This window comes from Zonotrichia leucophrys, unplaced genomic scaffold (assembly GCF_028769735.1).
Source record: "Zonotrichia leucophrys gambelii isolate GWCS_2022_RI unplaced genomic scaffold, RI_Zleu_2.0 Scaffold_52_357736, whole genome shotgun sequence".
Classification (NCBI taxonomy): Eukaryota; Metazoa; Chordata; class Aves; order Passeriformes; family Passerellidae; genus Zonotrichia; species Zonotrichia leucophrys.
This window is the reverse complement of record NW_026992257.1, coordinates 105,099-131,961: the sequence shown is the minus strand read 5'-3', so window position 1 is coordinate 131,961 and position 26,863 is coordinate 105,099. Positions and strand designations below refer to the sequence as shown.

The following is a 26,863-nucleotide window of genomic DNA, read 5'->3' as shown; positions in this document are numbered from 1 at the left end:
AACTCCAACCAGTAACCATGCCCCACACAGCCATTTGCTCATTCCCCTGCCGGTGGGATTGTGGAGAGAATTGGAAGGGTAAAAGATAGAAAACTTGTGAGTTGAGATAGACAGTTTACTAGGGAAAGCAAAAGCTGTGTGCACAAGCCAAGCAACACAAGGAATTAATTCACTACTTCCCATGTGTTCAGCTATTTTACAGCTGTGAAATGACACATAACAGTTACTTGGGAATATAAATGCCATCACTCCAAATGTCTCCCCCTTTTCTCCTTCTTCCCCTGTCTTTATATACTGAGTATGATGTCATAGGGTATGGAATATCCCTTTTGTTGGTTGTGGTTAGATGTCCTAGCTGTGTCTCCTCACAACTTCTTGTGCATCCCCATCCTTTACACTGGCAGGGCGGTACAAGAAGCAGAAAAGGCCTTGACACTGTGCAAACCCTGCTCAACAGTAATAATAAAAACCCCCTCTATGTTATCAACAGTCTTTCCAGCACACAACCTTATACTAGGTACTGTGAAGAAAGCTAACAACCCCAGCCAAAACCAGCACATCAGTAAGCTTGTTATTTTTTTTTCCCCAAAGAACCTAAGATCTGAACACCAGTACTCATGAAGCCTAGTGAAAGCTGTATGGTGAAATCCTCTAGCTGGCTCTAAAATAATCTGACTATTTCTCTCCAATATAAATGATGTTTCAGTGGTTCTGTGGCCTTACTGACATACTACAGGGTTTTGTTACACCATGTGCTCTGAAACAAGTGACACTGCTACTCTCCTGCTCTCTCATCTCTTTTCAGACTTAGGTGAATGCATTATTGATTGTGAATTACAGTATTCTGACAACTAGTGTATTTTTCAGCACAAGAGAACAGCTGTTTATTGATTACTAGAACAAATTTAATACAGTAAACTTTGACAGAAACAGCAGCATGCTGAGCAACTGCCCACTGTTACAGATCACAGGTTTGAGAGGTGACTATCCTCGTATGTAGCTCAGAGGTGAAAACTTGAAGTATGACACATCTCTAGTGGTTAATATGAAAGATCACTTACAACTAGATGACCACATTTTCACTCTTGACTATTCAAATCTCTATGCTGGATTAGAACTGATTAAAGACTAGGAGCAAAGGTATATTCTCAAGAATGCTGTAAGGAAAGATACAAACTGATAAACAAAAAATAGTTTTATTAGGAGAAGTAATCAAGATATTAATTTGAAACTGTTTCTATTTTGGAAGTAGCAAACCAAGAAATAGGTATGCCAACAGAACTAGACTTCAGAATGTACTTGTTTCATATTTCCACAATATGGTCCCAATGGCTGGAAAAGGACAGCTGAATTGCAGGAAATTTAATCACAGAATCATTTAGGTTGGAAAAGACCTTTACGATCATTGAGTCCAACCTTTGACCGATCACCACCTTGTCAACTAGACCAGAGCACTGAGTGTCATGTCCAGTTCTTCCTTGGACATGATTTTTAAATGCAACAAAATTTTGAAATTGTAATTGAAGTAAATGTAACAAAATTCCTCAGAATGTGAAAATGATAGAAGGAAGTCACAGTCATCTCTGTTACTGGGAGTAGAAGGGGCATGTTTCCCTTCAAGATTACACAAGAATAAGCCTGTCCTTTTTAGAAAGCCTCAGAACAATTATATGTCCCAGTGTATTTCCCAGTGGCTTTGAAATATAATTTTTTTTTTTTTTCTCACAAGACTAGAAATTGTAACTTTGGATTTGGAGTTTCCACTGGAGTTTATACTTTACCAGTGAATTTGATCTAGGGTTCTTTGGATAGAAATAAACTTGTGATTTCTCTGAGACTGCATTGATTCTGTTCTGAGTGGTCCTTTCTCCTCAGTGTGTTTATGGTGGGGGTTTTTTTGTCTTGGTTGTTTGGTTTTGTTTGGGTTTTTTTTTTTTTTTTTTTTGAAGCTCACTAGTTTGCTTTTTGCAGCATTGGCAAAGGGGAGAAATGATTAGTAAAGTCAGCAGATTGGAATTAAACAAAGCTGATCAGAAACCTGATTAGTATGATGCAGTTAAAGAAATCAGGTTGCTGGAGAATGGGGCGTTCCTGGTAGACCATTCAGAATATATATTGCTGCAGTAGCATGATGTATGCAGTCACACCAGCTGCAGACAGGGCTCCTGGCCTATAAAGTCCCTAAAAGTAGGCACAGTGTACAAGTTCATACTGAAAGCAATGTATGTTTGCTTCTTGGAAGGCACTGAAATGCAAGTTTGAGATGTAAGGGGGCATGACTGATGAATGACCAGTCCTAGCTTTGTCCCCCAAAATTCCTTTAGCTGTTTCCCTCCTCCACTGGAAATCGCTGACCTCAAACACAGGTTGTTAAGCTCAAATACATTGAGAAAGAGGAGTTGGTCCTGGAGTCTTGAATGTCTAGTCTAAGAAGCAGTCTTGGTTTTCCTGGCTGCAGCATTTATAACAAAGCATCATCCTTCAGTTTGATAACCAGCTGATTTCAGGGCTACTCTAGAACCCCACTTCAGTGTATCCCATATTCTAGTGCTTTTTGCTTTGGCAAAAGTATCTGGAGGAAGGGTGTGTGTGAAGAGCTTTGAACCCCTCTACCACCATGAGGACAGTTTCTTGCACAAACCAGTCCATCAGACCAAACATGATTTCTCAGGCTTTGTGTCCTAGAAGATAAATTATTACCCTGGAGATGAAAATGGGTAGAAATGCAGAACAAGGCTTCCCCCTCTCCCCTTTTTATTCTCTCCTTCCCTCCCCCAATAGATAGAATTTGCCAAAATCCTAACATATAATCTCAAAATTGTTTTTCTGTGAATAGGGCTTTTTTTGTTGTGGTGGTTTTTTGGTTTGTCTGGGGTTTTTGTTTGTTTGTTTGCTTTTTTCAGTTTGGGCCCAAAGAAGGCCTTTCTGAAAGATGTAGACAAACTTTCAAGCAATCTATGTTGGCTTTAAAAGATATTAAGGAAAGGCAATAAACATAGGCCCTTGGTCCAAAGTAATTTCTTGCAGTCTTTTAAAATTTGATTTAAAATGCAGGAAGACTTTGAAATTGATTAATTGAAAAGGGCAGAGTTCTGATTTTGCACTGCTGTTATCTTGAGTAAAGTAATATAAAGTGGAGGGTTGATTCTGCCCTCAGGCAGCCTGGTTCTGCAGAAATGGAGGAGGTATACAGCAAGGAACATTATCCAGCCTTGTTGGTGTACTGAGAATGGGACCAAGTTTTGGGCACTGGTAGAAAAATTGCATATTCTTTTTAGCCAGTGTGCCATTTTGCTCGTATATGGTGGTGGCATTGATAAGTGATTTAGGTCACTTAAAGAATCACCATCAAAAGTATTAGCAAAAGTGGTTTTAATATGAATTTATAAAAGTGCGATTTAACAAAGTTTGATGGCAAGGTTCGCTCTATTACTTACTACATGGATGAAATATACAAAAGAAAATCAAATTAAAATTGATTTAGAATCATTTACACAGAGACCAAAGATGCAAAAGGGTAAGAGACACCCTCCTGTTGAATCACAAGGTTCATAGTGGACCCCCTTGGTTTCTCAACTCCTGACAGAGCTTAGGTGCAGCTAGGTCCAATTTTAGTATCAGGCTTGGACAATGGTTTATGTCCAATGGAATTAGCCACGTGGATTTCATTAGTATTAATTCAGCATGCTAACAGTCACTTGCCAAGGATCTGTTGTGAAATAAAGGGTATCTCCACCTCAGGCAAAGAATATCAAAAACTGAGAGACATCCCAGCTCAAGGGGAAAGTCACTGGTGTGCAGTCCAGTTGCAATTTAGAGAGAACTCAAATTGGACTCATCAAAAGATCTGTTGTTGATAAAAAGTGTCTTTGCCTCCAGGAGCAACCTTGAGAGGCATCCCAGCTCAAGAAGAGACAATTGCCCTGCAGCCACACTGCCTAACAGGGAGAGCTCAAAGGTGGCTCACTTAGACTGTCATATATATGGGATAAAGTGTTTGGCTCGTTGTCAAATTGCATATGATGGGAAAAGCATGCATGAGACTTCTTAAACCCACAACTTTCTTTGGTCCTTGATAAATGCATCTTGGAAAAGTCACAGACAATTCATGTATTAATTGCAAAATCATGTTCCAAGCTCATATGCATCGATGCTCTCTGCTCCTGTGTTTCATAGAACTGCAGCTCAGACCTTTACTTCCTTTGGAGCCTGTATCAAACTACTGCAGGTTTAGTTAAGGGGGTTGAGTGCATCCATCACAGGTGTATGAAATGAAGTGCTTTGAGAGTAGAAAAGAGGTACGTGTTTCTCTTACTCCTCATGGTCAAAAAAAAATAGGAAAGTCTTTAGGCAATGATTTTAAAATTATCACTGTCATTCAGCCAGCGTGTTACACTGAGCTTTGTGAACACGTAGAAGTCACAGTGACAGAATAAAAAAGCTTACAATTATTATGAGAGGGGACACATCCTTCTTGACATATAATCTGTTTTTATAGAGTGCTGAAAGAAGAAATTATCCTTATGATGTCTATTCTATAACTTCACATAACTGTGTAATGTCTGCATCTCACATGTGGAAACCTGATCAGACCACAAGTCTCCCTAGTATAGTAGACTTATTCCCAGATCTCTCCCATAAAACCCTTCCTCCACAGCTGTAGCAAATTCTGTTCACTGGTGCATAATGTTCATAGACATCTTATTTGTGTGTTGTCCAACAGGTGCACCCAGACTACAAGGAAACAAAAATACTTATGGTAAGTTCCCAAATACCTGTGTGCTTGCATTGGATCATGTTTCTGAAAATCTCCAGAAATAGTGTGCCTTTGAGTACAGAAAATCATAGGTGATGAGTAAACTGGGGGTAAAGGAAGCAATCTGCATGCTTCTGCTGAGGTACAGGGTTGACTATATCATATGGTTGGGCACTGAAATGTTTTCGTCCACTGGTGGGAAAGGATATATTGGCAAGAATCTGAGTTGCTGGTTGCTGTTTTGAGGGTTAAAAAAGTATGGTGGGAATCAGACTGTGCACTGTTGGTTTCATCCAAACAGTGAGTAACTTCCCAAGGGCAGTCTAGAAAGCCTCTTGGATTAATTATATGGGGTATCCTGGTTCTGCACTAGCCAGAAACAGGATGAAGGGATGCAGATGGCCATCACCTCAGCCTCTGGATTTTCCCCTTTAGGTAACACACCAAAATTTCCCAGTGTCTAAAGTGCCCAATAATATCAGCTGCACAAAACTGTCAGGTGACCCTGCTCCTGAACTACAGCAGGCCCTCTCTGCTAGTGAGAGGCAGTGCATAGAGACAGTTGTCAACATGGGGTATGCACCTGAGGACGTCCTGAAAGCCATGAAGAAGAAGGGGCAGAACATAGACCAGGTAAGAGCTTGTGCAGTGGGAAGAAACCCTTGACTGGATGCTGATTCTGCTGAGAAACAAACCTAGGTTTACAAAATGTATAGGGGGAATATATTTATTCTAACAAGGGGTTGCAGCCTGTAACTGCCATGGTGTTAACCACTAGAGAAGTTGTCAGCTAGTAATAAAGGCTCCCAAAACCAAAGAAAAGAGCATCCACACTTGTTTCTGATGAGAAACTGAGTCAACCACACCTGTGGATGCTGGGTAAGAGCTGCACTGAGCTTGGGATGGGCCCTATGCTCCATGTTAAGCTGGGAGAGGTACTGGGCCTTCCCAGAAGCCACAAAACCATCCAAAGGAAGCTTAGCATGGCTCTATGCCATGCTTTGTGCCATGTGACAATAAACCAGCCAACTTCCCTTGTTCTGAGCATGGGTTGCAATGCTGATGTCTATACTTGTAGAGAGGGATTTTGCCCCTGCAGGCTTACATCCCTGAAAGCCTCTTGCAAGGCATGACTGACCAACTTTCTTTAAGTGTGCTGTGTTGCTTCCTGCCTCATTGTGTTGCCTCAAACACTTGCTAAAACCAGGTCATTGAACATTAAGTGCGACAGGGTGAAGTGTGGCTCTGTGTCTTGGATCTGCTTCAAACATTTTAAAGCAGGAAGAGTGTGGCCAAACTTTCTGTGTGGGAAACCCTTGGTAAACTGTGTGCAGAGCATTGCCTAGCAGGACTGTGCCTGTTGCCTGGGGAGGAGGAGCGTCCCAGTGACTCCTTGCGGAGCTGATCTGCTTGCCCACCACCTACATATCAAAAGTGATTTAAGCTGTGTGCTGGAGTGAACTGTAGTATCAAATTTAAAAATATGTCCCTTAGGATGGTGGTTTTAAATCCTGCTGTATTTGCAAGCTGTGTTATTTTGTGGACCTAGCATTACCTATCAGACATTTCCCCCACCTCTCAAAATTGAGGACAGATAAGAAATTTGGCAGTGGTTTCTGTGCATGTGAGCTGGGATTTGCAGCTCACTCACTAGTATGCTGAGTTGATCTTTAAAGACTGAATGCTTTCAGATTGCATTAGCTCTTGTGACTGACTGAGAGAAAGCTAAAAGCTGAGACATCTTGACTGTTGAATCTACAGTTTCATCTTAAAAACTTGTAGTATAAAAAGCACAGTTAAACTTCTAAAAATTGGCTTGTGAGACTGTTTTGACTAGAGCAGATGATGTTCAGAGCTGGTGGGAGAATACAGGAGGACAAAAGAGCTAATCTGCTTTCTCTGAACAAGTTCTTGCATAAAGACTGTCTCAGATCTACTAGGAAGAATTTTATCTGAGTTCCTGGTAAAGCCTGGGGTAAAGTCATGCTGAGCACCTCTGCATGTACAAAGACGGTATTCAGCCATGTGTTGCAGATGCTGCTCTGAAAGCTTAGTTTCTTCTCTTCATTCCCACAGGTTTTGGATTACCTGTTTGTACATGGACAGCTTTGTGAGAAGGGCTTTGATCCACTTCTTGTTGAAGCAGCTTTGGAAATGTACCAGTGTTCAGAGGAGAAGGTGAGGACACAATGTGTACAGGAATAGAGGCAATGTGCAGTTCCTCTGGATGATGTAATTCTGGCTTTTGTGGTAATGCCACCTTGCTTCCAAAACTGACTGCTGAAGGGCATTCCTGATGTGATAAAGTGACTATGTGTTAAAGCATTAGAATTATACCATGTTCCTTTATCATTCTCACTTGTGTGCATTTTTATGGAGACAGGATTTTTTCAAGACCCTGCTTATTCTGGTTGCAATGTTTTGAACCCAGAGTTCTCTTGTGAGCGAGGTGCTTGGTACAGAAACCGTCAATTTCAGAAGCAGCAAATTATCTTTTAAAACCTGCCAGCCTCCCCTGACTGTGAAATTTTTTAATTGTTTGGCTGTTTTACAAACACCAAAAGTACAGAGACAGGAGCAAGTAGCCAGCTCAGAAGACAGCAGGATCTTTTAAAGTTTGGTTGTCTGTTATGTGCCCAGTTATTTTATGAAATCTTTAGATGTGCAACCCAACCCCCCAGACATAGAATGGTTTGAGTTGGAAGGGACCATAAAGATCATCTAGTTCAAACCACTCCCCCTTCCCCCATAGGCAGGGACCTCTGAAAGGTGCTCAAAGCCCTAACTTTTCTTGGCAACCTGTTCCAGTGTCTGACCACCTTCACAGTAAAACATTTCTTCCTAATATCTAACACAAATCTACCCTCTTTCAGCTGAAAGTCATCCCCCCTTGTCCTATCACTCCATGCCCTTGTAAATAATAATTTTCCAGCTCTCTTGTAGCCCCTTTAGGTATTTGAAGGCTGCTACAAAGTCTTCTCAGAGCCTTGTCTTTTCAATGCTGAGCAATCCCAACTCTCTCAGCCTGTCTTCATTGGAGAGATGCTCCACCGCTCTGATTATTTTCATGGCCTCCTCTGGACTCGTTCCAACAGGTCCACATCTTTCTTGTGCTTGGGACCCTAGATCTGAATGCAGTACTCTGGATGAAGTCTCACCAGAGCAGAGCGGGAGAATCACCTCCCTTGACCTGCTGCTCACACTGCTTTTGATGCAACCCAGGATACACTTGGCTTTCTGGGGTGCAAGTGCGCACAGCTGGGTTATGTCCAGCCTCTCATGTACTAGCACCCCCAAGTCCTTCTCAGCAGAGCAGCTCTCAATATATTTATCCCCCAGCCTGTATTGATCCCAGTGTTTACCCTGACCCAGGTTCAAGACCTTGCACTTGGACTTGTTGAACTTCATGAAGTTTGTACAGGCCCACCTGTCAAGGTCACTCTAGATGGCATCCCTTCCCTCTAGTGTGTCAACTGCACCACACAGCTTGGTCTCATCTACTGAGGGTGCGCTCAATCCCTGTCCATGCCACCAAGAAAGATGTTAAACATCACCGGTCCCAATACCAACCCCTGAAGAACACCACTCATCACTGGTCTCCACTTGGACATTGAGCCCTTGACTGCAACTCTTTGAGTGCGACCGTCCAGCCAATTCCTTATGCACCGTGTGGTGCACCCTTTTAATCCATGTCTCTCCAGTTTAGAGACAAGGATGTCATGTGGGACAGTGTCAAATGCTTTGTACAAGTCCAGGTAGATGATGTCAGCTGCTACTGATGTCATATATATACCTTCTTGCCTTTCTTGGACTTTGTGATGTGCTTGCAAACAAAGGAAGAGCCTTTTGATATCAAGGGCTACTGTGCTGTTCTCAAAGTCAACGTAACTTTAAAAAAATTCAGATGCAACAGTAGTTAGGAGATGTGGGGGAGCATGGTGACATTAATATGAGTCTGTTAAGCCAGGCTGACAAATTTCCTACTGGGAGAGACACCCCTGCAGACTGAACTTTGGTGCCCTTTGATGAAGAGACGTTTAGAAATGCAGGCCTGCGAACCCAGGGAACTGAAGGTGAGGCTCCTTGGGCTACTGCACCCAGAGCTCTGCCAACTGTGGTGTGAGCAGACTTTCTCCAACCATTGGAATGGGCTGTACTTGGGGTGTAGAAATCCACCCTATGGGGTGCCCAGTCACTGAAGATTGGCTGTGTGCTAAACTTCCAATGAGCACTGATCGTCTTTTCTCTTGCAAATAATGGACTGTCTGTGTCTTTCAGATGACAGAACTTCTCCAACTAATGAGTCGATTTAAAGAAATGGGCTTTGAACTAAAAGACATTAATGAGGTCTTATTACTACATAACAATGACCAACAGAAAGCTTTGGAAGATTTGATGGCCCGTGCAGGAGCCAGCTGAAAACATAGTCCGGGATTCTCATCATGCAGCAGAGCAAGACCAGGGTGACCTAATCTCAGCAAGGAGTTTGGCTTTTTGCATATAAGGGAGAATGTCTGAGCAAGCCCACCCATGGGCATCACTCCAGCATTTCTCTTTCCACTGAAAGCTAACTTTCTTTCTTAAATTAAAATTTTAAAGTGTCCTTTCTTAAGTTTCCTTTTTTACAGCTTGGCCACAGAGAGTTTAGACTGTCCAGTCTCTACTGGAATTGTACGTAGGTAGAGATGGGGTGGTTTCTCCCACTCACCTTTGCACAGGAGTTGAACAGAACATTTTTGGTTCTGAAATTAGGATTCTTTGGTTCTTTGAAGCTGCTTTCATGGTGTCTACTTGTACTGAATTACTTGATTGTGTCATAGTCCAGATTAACTGGTTACATTTGACCTTTAGTGCAATGGAGTTTTATTTTTGGGGGGGAAAAATTAGTCGGCAACTTAGTAAAATACTGTTTCAGAAACTGTTGCTATGCATAAAGAGAGAGCCTGTTCCTCTTGAGTTTTTTCACCCATGCATCCAACACTTCTGCCAGACATGAGCGTTCAATGCTTAGTGGTCTGTAAATTCCCTTGAAACGGGTAAGTTGTGAATTCTGTCTGGACCTGCAACTTATGTTGGTTTTTGAACCTGAAGGCAGAGAGCTGGAGCTTAGTATTCTTAAGCCTCCATGTTTGTAGGATATTTAAGGCAATTCTCTGCTAGGAAATCAGTTCTCTTTTTGTTTTAAATAATACTCAGTGTGATGCAGGAGGTTCCTTTCAAGCACTTTCTTTAAAAGATATATACTCACTGCATTAGTTCCATTTCTCACACTGCTATAGAATTGCATAATAGCATCTAGTACTAGAAATCAGGTTTTTGGTTGTTTTGATAGCTTAAGTTCTAAATACTTAAAATATCAACAGTCTTGAGGAATCTTTAAAGTAATTCACTAAATATTTTGATTCTGTTGAAGAAAAACTAACAAAATCCTCAATATAACTCCCAGTGTCATGGTTCCCATCTCTCATGCTCTTTGGCTTCAAAAAATGAACAATTTGATGGATCCTGCCTGCTCCTGTAGGCACACATGCGCACTGTGTGTTGGGCAGAACAACTAGAGGTCTCCAGGCAGACAGCTGCAGTGGTACAAAAACCACATCTAGGGATCCAAACTAGTGTTACGGCATGGAGCTGGGAGCACTGAGAACTTAGGCAGGGAAAAATGACTTGCCTCATTTCCTCAGTTTAAGTTTTTCAGTAGGAGGTTTTAGCTCATCAGGACCCTGAAGGAGATGACATTTGTCTCTATTATGTTGTTAACTTTATATGACCAAAACATGTAATTTGGGTCCAGTGTTAATGCCTGGAGTTGTCAGTGTGGTTCTCAACTACATTAATTACCTTTTCTTAAAACAAAATGATGCTAAGAAAATATGTACCTGGTAAGTATCTCAGAAGTGTGGAGATGAATGATGAATAGGACCAGGACAGATTGCCTTGCACGTATCCCATAGTATTGAGCTTCACCAGCTTCTATTAGTGGGACTGAAATTAAAACTTATCTAAGAAGGACATTCATCGGCTGGTGGATCAGCAGCTGCTGCCTCTGTGGGTGCAGGTAAAGCAGTTGTCCAGCTTTCCTTCCCAGGTGAGAAATGTGACAGTTTGAAATGAAGAAATGGGGTTCCTGATTAATCAGAAAAGCTGGAAAACAAAACTTGAACTTCTTTACTGTCACTGCTGAGAGCATTCAGTTGTGTTGCTTGTTTCAATTTTCTCACAATTAATATCCAAACAAATCTGTCTGGTACTAGACAATCTTGAAAGGGCAAGAAGTGTTGCCAGCAAAGAAACAATTATTTAGACCAAACTTCTGAATAAAATCATCTCTTCAGTTGTGTTAATGTGTGTTGTTTTTCTGGTCTCCCCACTACAGTAACCACTCTGCTTATGGAGACTGTTGTAGAGGTGAGAGCAGAGAGGTGAAGATGGAAACTGATACCTGTAAAGCTGGTGGTCTCCTTCCAAAAAGATGTACCCCTCTGTCTCTTCCCTGGTGACACAGCTCTTCCTTTGTCAGTGAGATTTTTTTATTTACATCTGTATTAGATTTGCATGGCCAGCTTTTGGTAGAAGAGGGGCTATGAGCATGGCTTCTGTGAGAAGATGCCAGAATCTTACCTCATGTCCCATAGAGCCAATGACAGCTGGTTCCAAGATGTGCCCATTACTGTCCAAAGCTAAGTCAATTTGGAATGGTGATAACCTGTGATAACATATTTGGAAAAGGGAAAAAACTGGAACAACAGCCAAAAAAGAGTTGAGAATATTTGTGCAAACTGCAGACACCAAGGTCAGTAAAGAAGGTGGGGGAGGAGGTCCACTAGGGACTGGAGCAAAGAGCCTGCTTCAGCCTGTGGTGAAGACCATGGTGAAGCAGGTTGTCCTCCTGCAGCCACAGTGAAGGAGATATCCACCCTGCAGCCTGTGGAATACCCCATGCCAGAGCAGGTGCCCCAAGGAGGCTGGGACCCTGTGGGAAGCCCATGCTGGAGCTGGCTCCTGGCAGGACCTGTGGCCCCATGGAGAGGACTTCACACTGGATCAGGTTTTCTGGCAGGATTTTGACCCTATGGGGGACCCAGGCTGGAGCAGCCTGTTCCTGAAGGACTACACCCCGTGGAAAGGACCCCATGCTGGAGAAGTTTGTGGAGGACTGTCTCCCATGAGTGGGACCCCATGCTGGAGCAGGGAAAGAGTGAAGAGAAAGGAGCAGCAGAGATGATGTGATGAACTCCCATCCTCCCTGAGCAGATTGGAGGGGAGGAGGTAGAGAATTTGAGAGTGAAATTGAGCCTGAGAAAAAGGAAAGGGTGTTTTAAGGGTTGTTTTTTATTTATCACTAGTCTACTATGATTTGATTTGCAATAAATTAAATAATCTCTTCAAGTCAAGTCTGTTTTGCCTGTGACTGTAATTGCTGAGTGATCTCACAGTCCTTATTTATTCCCTTGAGACTTTTGTTGTATTTTCTCCTGCCCTGTTCCATTGAAGAGGGGTAATGATGGAGCAGCTTGGGGGTGATTAACCTGGTGGATTAGGGGAGAGGCAGTTCTGAAGAAACATGTAACAAATGACACAATGTAATGAGACTTGAATGTTGTTCTGGGCACTATGCATCATTAGTTACTTGGGTACTATTGTTCTCTCCTGCCAAGTTATGAACAAAATTCAGCCTGCATGTGGGGAGGTCCTGCTGATAACTGGTGTGAGACTGGACTCTGCCCTGCTGCTAGCTCGTGAGATCACAGAATCACAGATGATGACTGCATCCCCAGTGACACTTGAAGCCTTAGAGCTTTTCCTTAGGTTCTTGGACCAGACTGATTTATGTACCTGATTTATGTACCTAGCACTACTTATGTTTTTCAGTTTGTCTTGGTTTGAAAAGACAGGCATCTGCTAAGGAAGGCAGGAGACTCCCCTGAAATGGAAAATGTAAACCTCCTCCCTCCGAATTATTATAATTTTGAAATTAAGAAGCTCTCAGGCAAAGATATGGGCGTAGGAATAACAGTTCTTCATTAGGAAAGAAAATTAAAATAAAATAAAAATGCAGTAATACGAAACAATACTGACAGAGTCAGAATATGACCTGACACCCTGTTGGTCAGGGTGTTGGTAGCAGTCCAATTAAGTGGTGGCTGCAGTCCTCTTGGAGTGACAGATGTGGTTCTGTTGAAGCAGTGATCTTGGAGAAGGGTGTAGTTTTCCTCTGGAGATCCAGTGGTGGTGTAGATAGGCCTGGTCTTCCTCTGGGAATCCAGTAGGAAATGGCTTCTGGTGGTGTTCCAAATCTCAGATTATATCCAGGTAGGAATGCTTGGCTCCTCCCCCTGAACAGAGCATCATACAATGGGATGATGTAATTGTATCAGTTATGCAGTGAGACTCAATGGCCCATTAACAGGATATTTTCCAGGAGAGGGGATTGGTTGTGGAAGAGATAAAGTAAACTGCCCAATTAACAGAAGATAACTGCCCCACCTCTAACGGAAAATAGAATAAACACCCCCAAAACATATCTTACAACCCAGGACACAGTTGCACTTATCTTTTACTACAAAATATGAATTGTTTAATTAATATTAGAATTTTCTCTATTCCAATTTCATTTTATGAATTTATGCTTCTCTAGTAAGTTCAGAAGTTGAAAGCTAATAACTTTCCAGATTTCTAGTGATTTATAAGAAATGGGCTGATGCAGAAATTTCACACCATACTGCTCAAATTCTAGAAGTCAATATGAAACCTGCATATGAGGATCAGGAAACATTAAGATTCTGCAAAAGAGTATGTATTAATTATATTCATAGAATATCCTGAGTTTGAAGGGACCCACAGGGATCACTGAAGTCCAAGTCCTGGCCCTGCACAGCACCATCTCCAAGAATCACACCATGTGCCGGAGAGTATTGTCCAAATGCTTCTTGAACTCTATCAGGCTTGGTGCTTTGACCACTTCCCTGGGAAGCCTGTTGCAGTGCCCAACCACCCTTGGGGTGAATAACTTTTTTCTAATCATAGAATCATAGAATGGTTTGCGTTGAAAAGGACCTTGAACACCATCTAGTTCCAGCCCCCCTGCCATGGGCAGGATCACCTTCCATGAGACCAGGTTGCTCAAAGCACTGTCCAACCTGGCCTTCAACACTTTCAGGGATGGGGCAGCCACAGCTTCCCTGGTCAACCTGTGCCAGTATCTCATCATCCTCACAGTAAAGAATTTCTTCCTAACATTTAATCTAAACCTACTCTTTCAGTTTGAAGCCATTCTCCCTTGTCCTGTTGTTGCCTATAATCAAAAGAGAAAAAACCCTTGCAACAGCGTTAGAATAGTAAAGTAAAAAGCAGACCTTTATTTGGAAGCTTCCAGGTATTCTGGTAGTGATGGGCACACCTGGCACAAGATTTCTACAATTTTATAAGGTTAATTAATTAGAATATCTAACAGGTACAAGCAATAGGAGATTCAGTTGCTCCAGTAACTCGCCCCTGGGTCAACCCCTTGGAGTTGGTCCAAGGGCTTCTTTGCCCCACTTCTTGTTGTATCTTATTTTAGATCCCTGTCATAGTTTTACATGAGAAACATTTAAAGAAGTGATACAAAACTTCCAGCCACTGCAAGGCTGAACACACCTCTGTGAAAAAACACATGTTAAAAGATGAAAGAAACCTGAGAACTTCCTCTTCTACTTCCAGCTAGGAGCGAAGTAACACAGCTGGGCGGCCCCTGCCACGGGGCTGGGCCAGCCAGCCTTACTGGGCTGGGCCTCCTTCCCCCCGGGCTGCCTGCTGCCCCCTGCTTCCCCATCAGCTGCTAGGCAGTAAAAGGGGGGTGCTCCAGGGCCTAATAGAGCTGGCATTACTAACATGTAGCTGCTTTCTACACCCCTCCCCCCCTCAGCGTGGAGCCCAGCCAAACCCGCCGGGACGACACTGGGAATTTTACCCCAGTGGAATTTGCCCACAACCATTGGGCAGGGGTGTTATAAATGATCAATCGAAAAGCCAAATTTATCAAAATGCGAAAAAGATATTTTTTGTTTTCCCACGACCAAAATACAGTCCTTAAAAATCCCACAGACAAAGAGACAGTGTCGAGCCTGGGATTGGTGCTGGGTGAACCTAACTCTGACCTCTATCACATCAGACCTTCCCCTGTTCATCAGTACCACTTCTTGCGGGGCTATTTTATGCAATTTTTTATGACTGACGCAGAGAAGTCCCAATTTCTTTTGTAATTCTGCATATTCAAGACAGTTTCTTTCACTGTGTAGAGCTGGACAATCACTGTTTCCTGAGCAGTAGCCGGTGTTAATTGTGTCAGGGGAAGTAGCGTATTCAGATGTATTTTTCTGGTGACTTCTGTTATCTTGATCTATGGTATCAGTAGGGTGATGATCATCCTTGGGCATCTTCTGATCACTTGGGAGAGTGGCATTCATCGCGTTGGACACGTCTATTAATAAGTTAACTGGATATTGTTCTCCTGCCACCTTCAGGAACCTTGAGATTCCAAGTAGACATCTGCCTCTGGGCTGCTTGCAGTCAGAGACTCGTTTGGTTTTCAAAATCTTATAAAATACATTAATTATTTCATAAAATATATTACAGGGGGAAAGAGAAAGCACCACCCCCCCACCCCCCCCCCGGGTGTGCTACTACTACTACTAAGTTCCAACCTAATTCCATCCGAACCGCTTCCCCAACCACAATTCCTGCCATCCATAGCACCCAGCCCGACCAACCAGGGTCAAGTTGACCATTTACATGCTCCTATCGGGAGCTGAAATTCTCCTATAAACTGTGGAGAAAGGACTCTTTTTCCCTATAACACATGAAACAACAAGGAGATTAAGAGTTTAAATTGATATTGAACAAAGACCTCCATGTTAAAGTAGCTGTAATCCCATGAAAAGTTTAAACAGAGAAAAAGAGAGAAGAATAGTCCTGTACCCCCAGGAGGAGATCTCTGTTCCCAGAGATAAAGATGATTTTAGACACAGATAATGAGAACTTTTACCTTTAAACAACTCATCTTTAAAAGAATATCCCATAAGTTAACATGACCCATCATCAAACTTTTAGAAGGCTTGTAGAAAATAAAAAGGACTTCACGATGGCAAGGTTCCCCCGGTGGCTGTTATCAGTGAAGAAATTAAAAACCAGAAGAAAACTGGTTTTTTTTCATCTTGTAAAAAAATCTCCATAACATTTACAAGAGAAATTCCTCTCCCTGAATAAACTAAAGGAAAACTGTTTTAGAGGTTGTCATGGTTTGAGCCTGGCACAAAGCCAGTGCCCCCCATGAAAATGCCTCACCCTGGTGTCTGCTGTGAGATGTGACCAGGAATAAGCAAAACAGGCTCTAACTTAAACATAAAGACCACTTTATTACCTAAAACTACAGGAAAAAATAGGGAAAGAAAAAAAAGAAATTGAAAACCTTACAAAAAAACTTTCCTCCTCCCCACTCCCTGACTTTCCCAATCCAATACATTCTCCCAAAACAACTGCCCAGCCCGGCACGACACTTTAGTATACTCAAACATCAGTTCATGAAGAGGAAAGGAGTCCTTCTCGTTCCATAGGCTTCTCCTGGAAACACACTGAAACCTAGTGTGCTTCTCTGTTACTTCGGCACCGCCCGGAAGAAAAAAAGTCCTTCTGCCGCTTGTAACATCGTCCTTCCATGCCCAGTGCTCTCACCACTGACAGCATGGACCAGAGCTGCTTTTAGGGTTGTCTTTCAAGGATGCCTTGTCTCACTCCAAAAAGGCACAGTCTCTGCTTTTGGGACCTCTGTCCCCCCCATATTTTTCCAACCCCCTGGGGCCGGGGGGTCCTCACAAAGAACCTTCCTGGTTTTGAGGCACTGCCTCCCCCTAAATGCAGTCTGTGTCACAGGAACAACTGAGTCCATAGCCACGAGAAAAGTCCAGCCAAAAGGCCACTCCAAATCATCTCTCCCCATCCAATCATCTCCACATTCTCCGGGCCAGGTCCTTATCTTATCTCATCTCTCATCTCCCTTCTTATTCAGCTTCGAGGAGGATAAGCATTTTTGCAAGGCCCCAATCATGCAAGAAAGGGTTAAAAGTTTTCAGTCTCTGTCTGTCCTGGGACGAGATGATACTCCCACACGTGCTGCTGCTGCGGCCGGCCGGGCTCCCTCCCCCCTTCTCCTCCTGGCTGGCTGCCATCACATTCGGTGCCGCCGGCTCTCTCTCTCTCTCTCCGGGGGGGGGGGGGGGGGGGGGGGGGGGGGGGGGCTGGCTGCCCGATGTCTCGATGTCTCTTGGGGGCTCCCCCACCCTTCCATCCTTGAAAGCCCCCTCAACCCCCACCTCTGTCCAGGCCCCAGGCCTCCCGCATGGCGGCCCCTCCCCCGCCCAGCAGCAGCGGGCCGGGCGGGGGAAGAGATCTGACCTCTTCGCCCGACGATGTCCAAAAGAGGAAGTGCCAGGGCAGTGCCTTGCTTTTAACCCCTGTGTATTCTCGGAGGTGTGTCCAAACCCCACTGGCTACACCAGGTGTCAGTATGAAACCCAAAACCTTCATTGGTTTGACCACAGCTTCCCAGAATTCCCACTCCTTCCTGGTCAAACCATGACAGAGGTAGTAAACTAACTAGAAATTTTAGGTTTTGTTTCTTTACATTATCAATAGAAAAGACAAAGTTGTGGAGAGAGGAAAAGTGTTCTGAAAGGTTTCTTTTAATTCTTACTACTTTCTTCTACTTTTAATTACAATTAATAAAATTTTCTTTATACCGTTTTAAGGTTTTAAACCTACTTTACCTTTCTCCTAATCCTATCTCGCAACAAGAAGTGAATACATTAGTAATTAAACAACACCAAATCCACCACACTCTTTAATGCATTTACCAAGAAATCACAAAATTAATAAAATCTCAAACTAATGAACCAAAACCACAACAGCCCCCTACTTGGAATAAGACTAAACAATATTTCAGGAATTTATTAAAGGTTAGCTTATTGTTCTAAAATCTAGGGGGAAAGGGTAGTGTGAAAAACGCCAATCACTTGTTTTTAAAATTTTAAAAGTTTAATAGAAATAAAATGGCTATAAAAATAGTAATATAATTAGAGTAATAAAAATTTGAACAATTTAGATTAGGACGAGACAATAAAAACAAAGAGTTACAGACAGTCCAGGTACCTCTTTCTGGGCACAATAAGCCTGAAAAAGGACACATGTTAACAGAGAATTAACCCTTAAAAACAATAGCCTGTTGCACATTCATACACCTCATACATGATGCATAAATTCCATTCAAACAAAGGATTCTGACTGGTCAGTGTCAGCTTCTTCCTCTTAATCCTAATGGGGTCTTCAGGGCTGAGTGAGGAGGGAAGAAGTTAATTTCTTCTGATAAGAAGGCAATAAATTCCCTTTCTCTGAAAGATTTAGGTGTCCTGTGGCTGCTATCTCAGTGCGAGTACCTCATTCCTTTCTTAAAAAAAGTCTCACATACATAGTTTCTATTTTAACATTATGTTATAGCCTAAAACTATATTTAACGCACTACTTAAAAATTAATGCAGCATAACTTTCTAACATAGCACATATAATATTAATTTTAATATATGAGAAAAGCCAATCATAAAATATGCATTTTTCATAGGTAGGAAAAGTACTGGAGTTACAGCCATGCATAAGCAATCTAAACATGTACAAATATATGAAAAAATATAAAAAGCTTAGGCATCACTGTCACTAGAGTTCCTGATGAAGAGTCCCTCTCTAGCTTCCTTGTAGGCCCCCTTCAGATACTAGATTTCTATGAAGTCTTCACATAGCCTTCTCTTCTCCAGTCTGAACAGCCCCAACTTTCTCAGCCTGTCTTCATAGGGAAGGTGCCCTAGTTCCCTTATCAATTTCATGGCCTTCCTCTGGACTTGCTCCAACAGTTCCATGTCCTTCTTATGTTGGGAGCACCAGAACTATATGCAGTATTCCAGGTGGGGTCTCACAAGAACAGAGTGGAGGGAGAGAATCACCTCCCTCGACCTGCTGGCCACACTGCTTTTGATACAGCCCAGGGTAGGGATGGGTTTCCTCCCCTGACACAGCTTCATGTCATTATCTTATGGTAAGAGGACAAATTGCTAAATGCTACTTTGGTTTAATTTTCTAGTACCCCCTGCTGGTTAATAAAAAGGAGTAGCATTTGGTTTCACAGTGAATGGCATATGTATCTGTCCTGGTTTAGGGCAAATTTTGGAGGAAACCTCCAAATGGGGTCCCTCTAGAAAGCAGATTTCAGTGGCCCCTCCCCCTACTGGTTTGGGAAAAGACTTCCTTAGAGAAAAGTGGAAAAAATCTGTTTATTTAACAAACAAAGTACCCACAAGCTTAAAAAAATATTTTACAATAAGACCTCTCACTGTTCTGAAGAGATGGCAAATTCAGAAAGTCCTTTCTGTGGGTTGTAGCTCAGCTCACTCAGTCTCTTATCAGTCCCTCTGGTGCTGGAAAATGCTGTGTCCCAGGCACCGGTGGGCCACAGGCATGAGCCACTGGTGTTTTGCTGGGTTTCCAGTCCAGAGCAGGGTCGATCAGTTCCAAGAAAAAGAAAAGCCACAGTCTGGGGAACTTTTCTGCCTCAGCTAGCTAAAAAAACTAACTAGAAGCAAAAGAGAGCTCTCTCCCACTGTCTGTGCTGAAGACAACGCAATCTGGGAGCAGGAATGCAGGGGGCAAGTGCAGTTTCCGAAAACAAACTGTACACTTCTTTTCCCCCTCTTTGCTCTTGGAACCAGTCTTAAAGGTGCAGAATTTAATATCCAGCATAAACAGAACAGACAATTGGGGATACAAGCATCATAAAGTCACCCTGGCTAATTAAAATGAAAATAAGACTAAAGGAATTTAATGTTGTTATTAGTATTTAACAAAATATTTCTAAGCTTTTGTGTGAAGTGAATTCCAAAGCGAGTTGTGACTGAATTTCAACCATCTCCTAAACTTCAGGAAATTATAGCATCTTGTTCACACTACCATGGTCCCTACTATTAGTATCTTTTTCAACAGGAGGTGTGCTGTCTTTGAGGAGATGTGCATAATTTGATGGCATCAAAGTACCTTGTGCATTAGAATTTACTAGAGTGCTATACTCCTCTGGGTCTGACATGGCAAGCCATTGGATCCACACAGTCCAGCAAACCCAGTTGTCCCTCTCCTCCACCTGGCAGGAGGAGTCAGGGCCTCTCTAGTACTGATCACAGGATTCTCCACTTACTTCTTGTAGAAATGAATTAAACTGATCAGAACTTATTTCCCAAGGATTAGGAGTAAAATCATCCCCTCCACTCTGCCTAGAAAAATCCCCACTGGAAACTGGATCAGCAGCAACTTTCCTGGAAGAATCCTCATTGGTGATTGACCTACCCTTCAATTCCTGTACCCGTTCCCCTAGGGTTTTCCATCCCATTTCATCATGCCCTCTCCATGGACCCACAGATGAAAAACCACAGGGTATCTCATGGTGTGTATCTTGTATATCCTCTCTCTTGAGTGAAAGGATGCCTGCTGTCAATTGCTGAAATGTGGGCCCATACAGGTGGGGAGTAGGACATATCCTCTCTGAGTTGGTGAAACTCCCAGGTCAGTTTATTGGGCATTTTTTTCCATGGCTGAGATGACTGAGGAAGGGGTGCTGTCTTTATATTCCTGGAGTTGACAAACCATGACATCTATTGCTGGTGGCTCATCGTCTTTCCAGAAGACTCTTGCCAGAGAGCAAAGTCAAGATGGGGGAGAAGCTCCCTTCTCCTGACCACATGGTGGAGAGAGACAACAAAAGAAAAAAAGACAACACAGCAAGTGAACCTCCACGATTACAAAACTCCTTCATCCCTCTAACAACAACCAACAGGGTACAAGGACAAAATAAAAGAAATCCGGAGTCCAAACCAGTCAAATGCCTCTTGTCATGGTTTGACGCTGGCACAATGCCAGCGCACCCATGAAAATATATTTTCCTCAAACAACTGCTGTGAGATGCGACCAGGAGCAGAGCGGGCTCAAGCTTAGAAATAAAAAAAAAACTTTATTAACCTACAGCTATAATAAAAGGAATGCACAGAATTCAGAATGAAAACCTTCCAAAACATTCCTCCTCCCCCCCACACAATTTCTACCAAAACACAGTGAGACAAAACCTTGGATTCTCAATCAAGTTACCACCCCTCAGATAATCAATTCTCAGTTCATCAAGGGAGAGAGGAGCTGCTCTTGTACCATAGGTATCCCAGGAAACACAGTTGGAACCTCTTGTGTTTCCATGTCACGCATGGTACTGCCTGAAGAAAATCTGCCATCTTGGCATCTTCCTTCCACGTACAACGCTCTCACCACCGTTCATGGACCAAAACTGCTTATAGGGTTCCCTTTTAAGGATACTTTGCCAAGTACAAAAAAAGCAACAACTTCTCACTTTCGGGACAAAGTTCCCCCCATTTTCACTCCCCTGGGGCCGAGGGTGTTAAGAACAGAAATCTTCCCTGAAGACAGAGGGCACCACCACACCCTCCTCATCCTTATCTGTTCACTTCACTACAGCACTTGGCAGTCACTGCAACAGGTCACTCTCTTGGCTGAAGCCATTGCATCCCCCTAAATACAGTCTCTGTGTTACAGAAAAAATAAGTTCAATCTATGGCTATACAAGAAAAGAGTCCAGCCAAAGGTCACTCCACCATCTTCTCCCACCTAGGATTCTTCCCCATCTTCTTTTGACATCCTTCACTTGCTCAGACATTTGCCACACTTGCCCATTTCCTTCTATTTCATGTCTGTCTCTCTTCTCATTCAAATCAAGGAGGATTAGTGTTCCCCAAAGTTTTCATTGTCCGAGAAAAGGGCTAAAATCTCAGGCTCTGCTTGCCCAGGACTCCCACAGCAGAGGCCGGCACCCTCTCGCCTCACCCCCTCCCTTCTCCTTCTTAGCTGTACTGCCAGCACATGATATCAAATTTCAAGGTGGCACAGGCACAGGCGTGCTCTCTCTCTTTCTCTCTCTCCCTGCAGGCAGGATGGGGGGGGGGGGGTGTCTGATGCCTCTCAGTGTTCCTCCGTTCCTCCACCCCTCCGTCCTACCTCACCCCAGGCCACATGGCTTCTCCTCCCCCACCCAGCCTGCAACTGGGCAGGAGGAGGTGTGACCTCTTTCACCAAGAGAAAGTTCCCCTGGGAGTTCTCTGCTTTTTAACCTACTGTGTTCTCATAGGTGTATCCATGTCTTCAGTGGCCACACCAAATGCCAATATTCAAATCTGACCACTGATTGGTTTGGCTGCAACTTCGTAAAAACTCACTTCCTTGTCAACCCAGGACACACCTCAACCCGTTTCTTCCACACCACCTGACAAGGTCTTTCCCAGCGGCGGCAGCTCCATCGACAGTGGTGGCTGGAACTGGGTCAGCAGCTGGAACTTGTGGAGGGTCTCCGACTTCTCTTCAGCAAAAGTGTCAGGCACTGGAGCAATGGATGGAACTGGGGCAGCAGCTGGCAGCTGAAACTCATGGAGACAGAGGAGGGGTCCCCTTTTTTCTGGCATTGTTGGAAATGATACAGCGTTTAAAATTTTTTTATGTAACTTTAGTCAGGGGTGTAATATGTAATGCAAAGTAATTCATGCTTATGGGGAAAATGTATAAAAATTGCAAAATAAACATCCAACAAGCCTCTGACCATGGACAACCTAATGATAGATTACCACACTGAAGTTGCGAAACTCCTGGTGGCAGCAGGAAAATAATTCCTTGTTAACTAATAAAAGAACTTGTCTGGTGCAGAGATGGGCTTCCCCCGGAACCACCTGGGAACACCCAAGGACGATCAGTACCTGATAAGTATCATCAATCAAGATAACCAAAGTCGTCAAAAGCATACATCTGAATACACTACTTCTCCTGACATGATCAGTGCCGGCCACCACCCAAGAAACAGCAATTGTCCAACCCTGCACAGTAAAAAGAAACTTCATACATATGCGGGATAACAAAAGGAATCGGGGCACCTCTGCCTCAGGGATAAAAAACTGTATAAAATAGCCCCACCGGAGACGGCCTTCGTGAACAGAGGGAGATCTGATACAATAGAGGTCAGATCCATGTTCACCCAGCACCGATCCCGGGCTCAATGCTGTCTCTTTGTGGCTTTTTGAGGACTGTGTTTTTGGTAATGAAAATAAAATCTTTTGCATTTATTAATTAGGCTTTCTTGTTGATCATTTATAACAGGGGTTTATTCGCCTTTGACCAGGGGTAAGGGAATTGAAGTTTCTCTTCAAAAGACCTTGTTTCATTGAGCAAGGCCTGATGAATTTAGCATCCACAGGTTGGGAGTAGCCAGAAGATACACAGGGGAGCCATTAATAAACATTACAAACATCAACCCCAAACATCAACCCCTGGTGCAGTCAGAGAGAAAAGACTGATAAGAGAGCCAAAGAAGGACTAAATTAGCATTGAAGGTGAAGGGATCAATAACCAATAGAAGACTGAATACTAAGAATTGTGGAATTTAGGACCAATGAACAAGAATTTCTTTGGGTTTTGTCTGTATAAATACGTGAAAAGACTGGTTGTTACAGGGCTTGCAAGGGTTTTTCAGGGTGAAGAGAGGCGAGAATCTTGACCTCATGTTCAGAAGGCTTGATTTATTATTTTATGATATATATTACATTATAACTATACTAAAAAATAGAGAGAAAGTTCTCAGAATGCTAGCTAAGCTAAGAATAGAAAAAGAATGAATAAACAAAGTTCTGTGTCCAGGCAGAAAGCAAGAACAGCTCTGCCATGAGTGGTCAGTAAATCCAAACATCCACCCAAGACCAATCACGGATGCACCTGTTGCATTCCACAACAGCAGATAACCATTGTTTACATTTTGTTGCTGAGGCCACAGCTTCTCAGAAAGGGGAAAAATCCTAAAGAAAGGATTTTTCACAAATGATGTCTATGACAACTGGAAAAGAATTATGTGTGAAAGAATGATTTTCACTGCACAACCCGGGCATGTGTGGATGAAATTACTTTTATTGCACATCCTGGCCAGAATAAAGTGATTCCTTGATTCTCTAACACTGAAAAGATGTTGGAGAGTTGCTGTTTTTCCTGCCGTTTCAGTGACAGCATGGCTGTTCCAAGTGGCAGCAGAAGGGAAAAAAGGTTGAAAGAAAAAGTCCTCCCTAGCTTCAAAAATAAACCAGTAGTTACCACGTTAACAGCAGCCGAGAATATATTGCCAACTGCTCCAAAAGTACAGGAGAAACAAAAGAAAGCAAAGGGGAGCTTCTGCCCTGTGCTGCCTCAGCTTCCTGGCAAGAATGAAAGAGAAAGGGCTCTCCATGAGTGTTCTCTGACTCTTAAAGGGACCCCAGCACTCCCCCACCCCCCTTCCCCCGTGACACCCTGATTCTGCTTCCGGCACCTATGTCTTAAAGGGACAGTAACAATCTTGTTCAGATTGGCATAACACAGATATTGAATACTATACACAGTTTTTGGGTTACCTAGGACCTATTTTTGTTTCTCTTAGCTTGTGCATGCACAAACATTCACTTTTGCTTTAGTAAACTGCCTGATCTCAACTTACAAGTAATTTTCTGTCTTATTTTCTCTCCCCTGTCCATCTGGGGAGTGATAGAGTGGCTTGGTGGGCACCTGGTGTCTAGTCAAAGTCAACCTACCACAACTACTTAGCAACAGCCAAAACATCAGTGTATCAGCAACATTATTTTCACACTAAATCCAAAAAAACACAGCACTGTACCAGGTACTAAGAAAATGAACTCTGTTCCAGCTGAAACCAGGACACTGTCCCAGGCAAAGCAAAAGAAAATGCAAACTTCTAAGTTTGATGTACAGCATAAAAAGGAGCATGCCACAGAGTAAGGGAACAAATAAGTGTTGAGAAAAAACAAATCAACATCACAACTTGCTACAGCAAGTAACAACTTGTCACGTAACAACTAAACAGGTATTGAAACTATAAATCCAGTCTAGAACACTTTGATCAAATCTGTCATCTTGAACCTCTTGGGCCCCACATTGGGCACCAAAAAGGACTGTGATGGGTTGACCCCAGCCAGCAACAAAACACCCCGTAGCCACTCAATCACTCCACCAACCAGCAGAATGGAGGAGAGAATCATTAGAGCAAAAGCAAGAAAAATACATGGGTTGAGATAAAGACATTAAGTGCAGAAAAAAGGAAAACAAAACAAGTGATGCAAAGGTATTTATTCACCACTTCCCACCAGCAGCAGACCGATGCCTGGCAAGTCCCCAAGCAATAGCTACTTTGGAGAGACCAAACTCCTAGGTTTTACTGCCTAGTGTGACATTGTACAGCATGGTATATCCCTGTGATCTATTCAGGTCAGCTGTCCTGGATGTGTCCCCTCCCATTCTCTTGTGCCCCCTCCCCAGTCTATTCACTGGGGAAGCAGAATGAGAAACAGAGAAGACCTTAAAGCTTTACAAGCACTGTTCAGCAGTAGCTATAACACTGGTGTGCTATCAACACTATTTTACTCACAGATGTAAAACACAGCACCATACAGGCTGCTATGATGAAAATTACCTCCAACCCATTCATCAAGAAAAAAAAACAGTTATCTTAACACTTCTGTACACAATGTGAATTTTGCCTTATTGAAGAGGACTTGCTGCAGGATTTTTTTTCTCATTAAACTTCAATTAAGCCCTCAAGTCACTTTAAAGCACATATTAAGTGAATATTAAATGAAGCCCAGACGATATATATAGCGCTGGCAGATTTTGAATGATGAAATCTAGGACAGTACTGGTCAGATGAATCATATACTGCACATGCACAGTAAACACAGTGTTAAAATCAGTGCACTTCTACAATAAAGTTACTCTGGTAGTGTGGAATGAAAACAACACAGCTGGGGCTTGTGAAAAATGCGTATTATATGATTGGCTTTTCCCAAATATTAAAATGAATATTATGTGTGTTATGTTAGAAAGTTATACTGTATTAATCCTTTTCAGTAGTGTGTTAAATATAGTTTTAGGCTATAACATAATATTAAAATAGAAACTATGTGATGTAAGATACTTTTTCCAATTAGCTCAAGAAATTCTTCGCACAGATAGAACAGCAACAGGACACCTAAATCCCCAAGAGAAGAATTATGGCCTCCTTATCCAGAAAGACCAGACTTGGTGGAGACCGAGATGACTGATTTACAAGATGAGGGAGGGAAGTTGAAAATAACCAGAAAACACCCTTTGTTTGAAAAGAATTTCTGAATCATGTATGAGATATATGAATATGCAACAGGCTATTGCTTTTAGGTGTTAATGCTTTGTTAGCAAGCTATGCTTTCAAGAGGAAAGCATCCGAACGTTATTAATTCTTTGCTTCTATTGTCCTTTATTGTCTTAACTCTGATTGTCCTGTTAGGAACAAAAATTCTGTTAATTTTTTTGTGAAAAAAGGTTACAAAAAAGTGTAATGTTTCTGCATTCTCAGACGCAGGCGGGGAAGCCGGTAAAGCCGTGGGCGGGACCGCCTGGAGAGGTGGAGATGGGATCGCCCAGAGAGGCGGCAGCGCCGGCGGGGCGGGTCTTGGAGGCGGACACTGCGCTGGCGGGGGGGGGGGGGGCCTCGGGGACCCCTACCACCCCCATCTCTGAGCGGGGTGGAGTCCGAGACGCCGGCTGTGGCAGGCCCGTCCACTCCCATCCCCCCTGCGGGGGAGAAGGGGGGGGAAGAGAGCAGTCCATCTGTGCATGCTCCAGAGAAAGAGTAAAAAAAACTTCTTCGTGCTTTGAAGTTTCGCCCCCCCCTCCCCGCCGCCGCGAAACAGGGGAGGCTGGGAAGCAGAATCTCATCCCCAACCGGCTCTTCTCCCGCTGAATTTGGGGGGAACGGAACCAACCCATTGCAGTTAGAAATCCATGGAAAAACAGCTACTCTCTGTTTCAAAACTAGGAAGAGCTTTCTAAATGCTGGGTAGACAGGACGGAAGATGCGTCCCTGATCCCAAACAAATCGGAAGATAGAGTCCATGCATTCCCACACGAAAACATCCAAAG

At 43.1% G+C, this 26,863-nt stretch overlaps 1 protein-coding gene across 7 annotated transcripts in view; it reads left to right on the top strand.

The window, feature by feature from the left end:
- Positions 1 to 22,994, top strand: part of LOC135460517 (ubiquitin-associated protein 1-like) — a 104,870-nt gene extending 81,876 nt beyond the window's left edge. For 3 of the 7 annotated variants that reach the window (XM_064737384.1, XM_064737382.1, XM_064737377.1), the window contains 4 exons: positions 4,724 to 4,759; positions 5,192 to 5,389; positions 6,833 to 6,934; positions 9,035 to 11,090. In XM_064737384.1, coding sequence (XP_064593454.1) covers positions 4,724 to 4,759; positions 5,192 to 5,389; positions 6,833 to 6,934; positions 9,035 to 9,175 — 477 coding nt within the window. In that variant the 3' untranslated portion in view covers positions 9,176 to 11,090. Of the gene's footprint in view, positions 1 to 4,723; positions 4,760 to 5,191; positions 5,390 to 6,832; positions 6,935 to 9,034; positions 11,099 to 11,132; positions 12,058 to 22,013 lie in introns of those variants that run through there. The other 4 variants (XM_064737379.1, XM_064737380.1, XM_064737378.1 and 1 more) reach the window with 4 other exon arrangements.
- Positions 22,995 to 26,863: the final 3,869 nt, after the last annotated feature.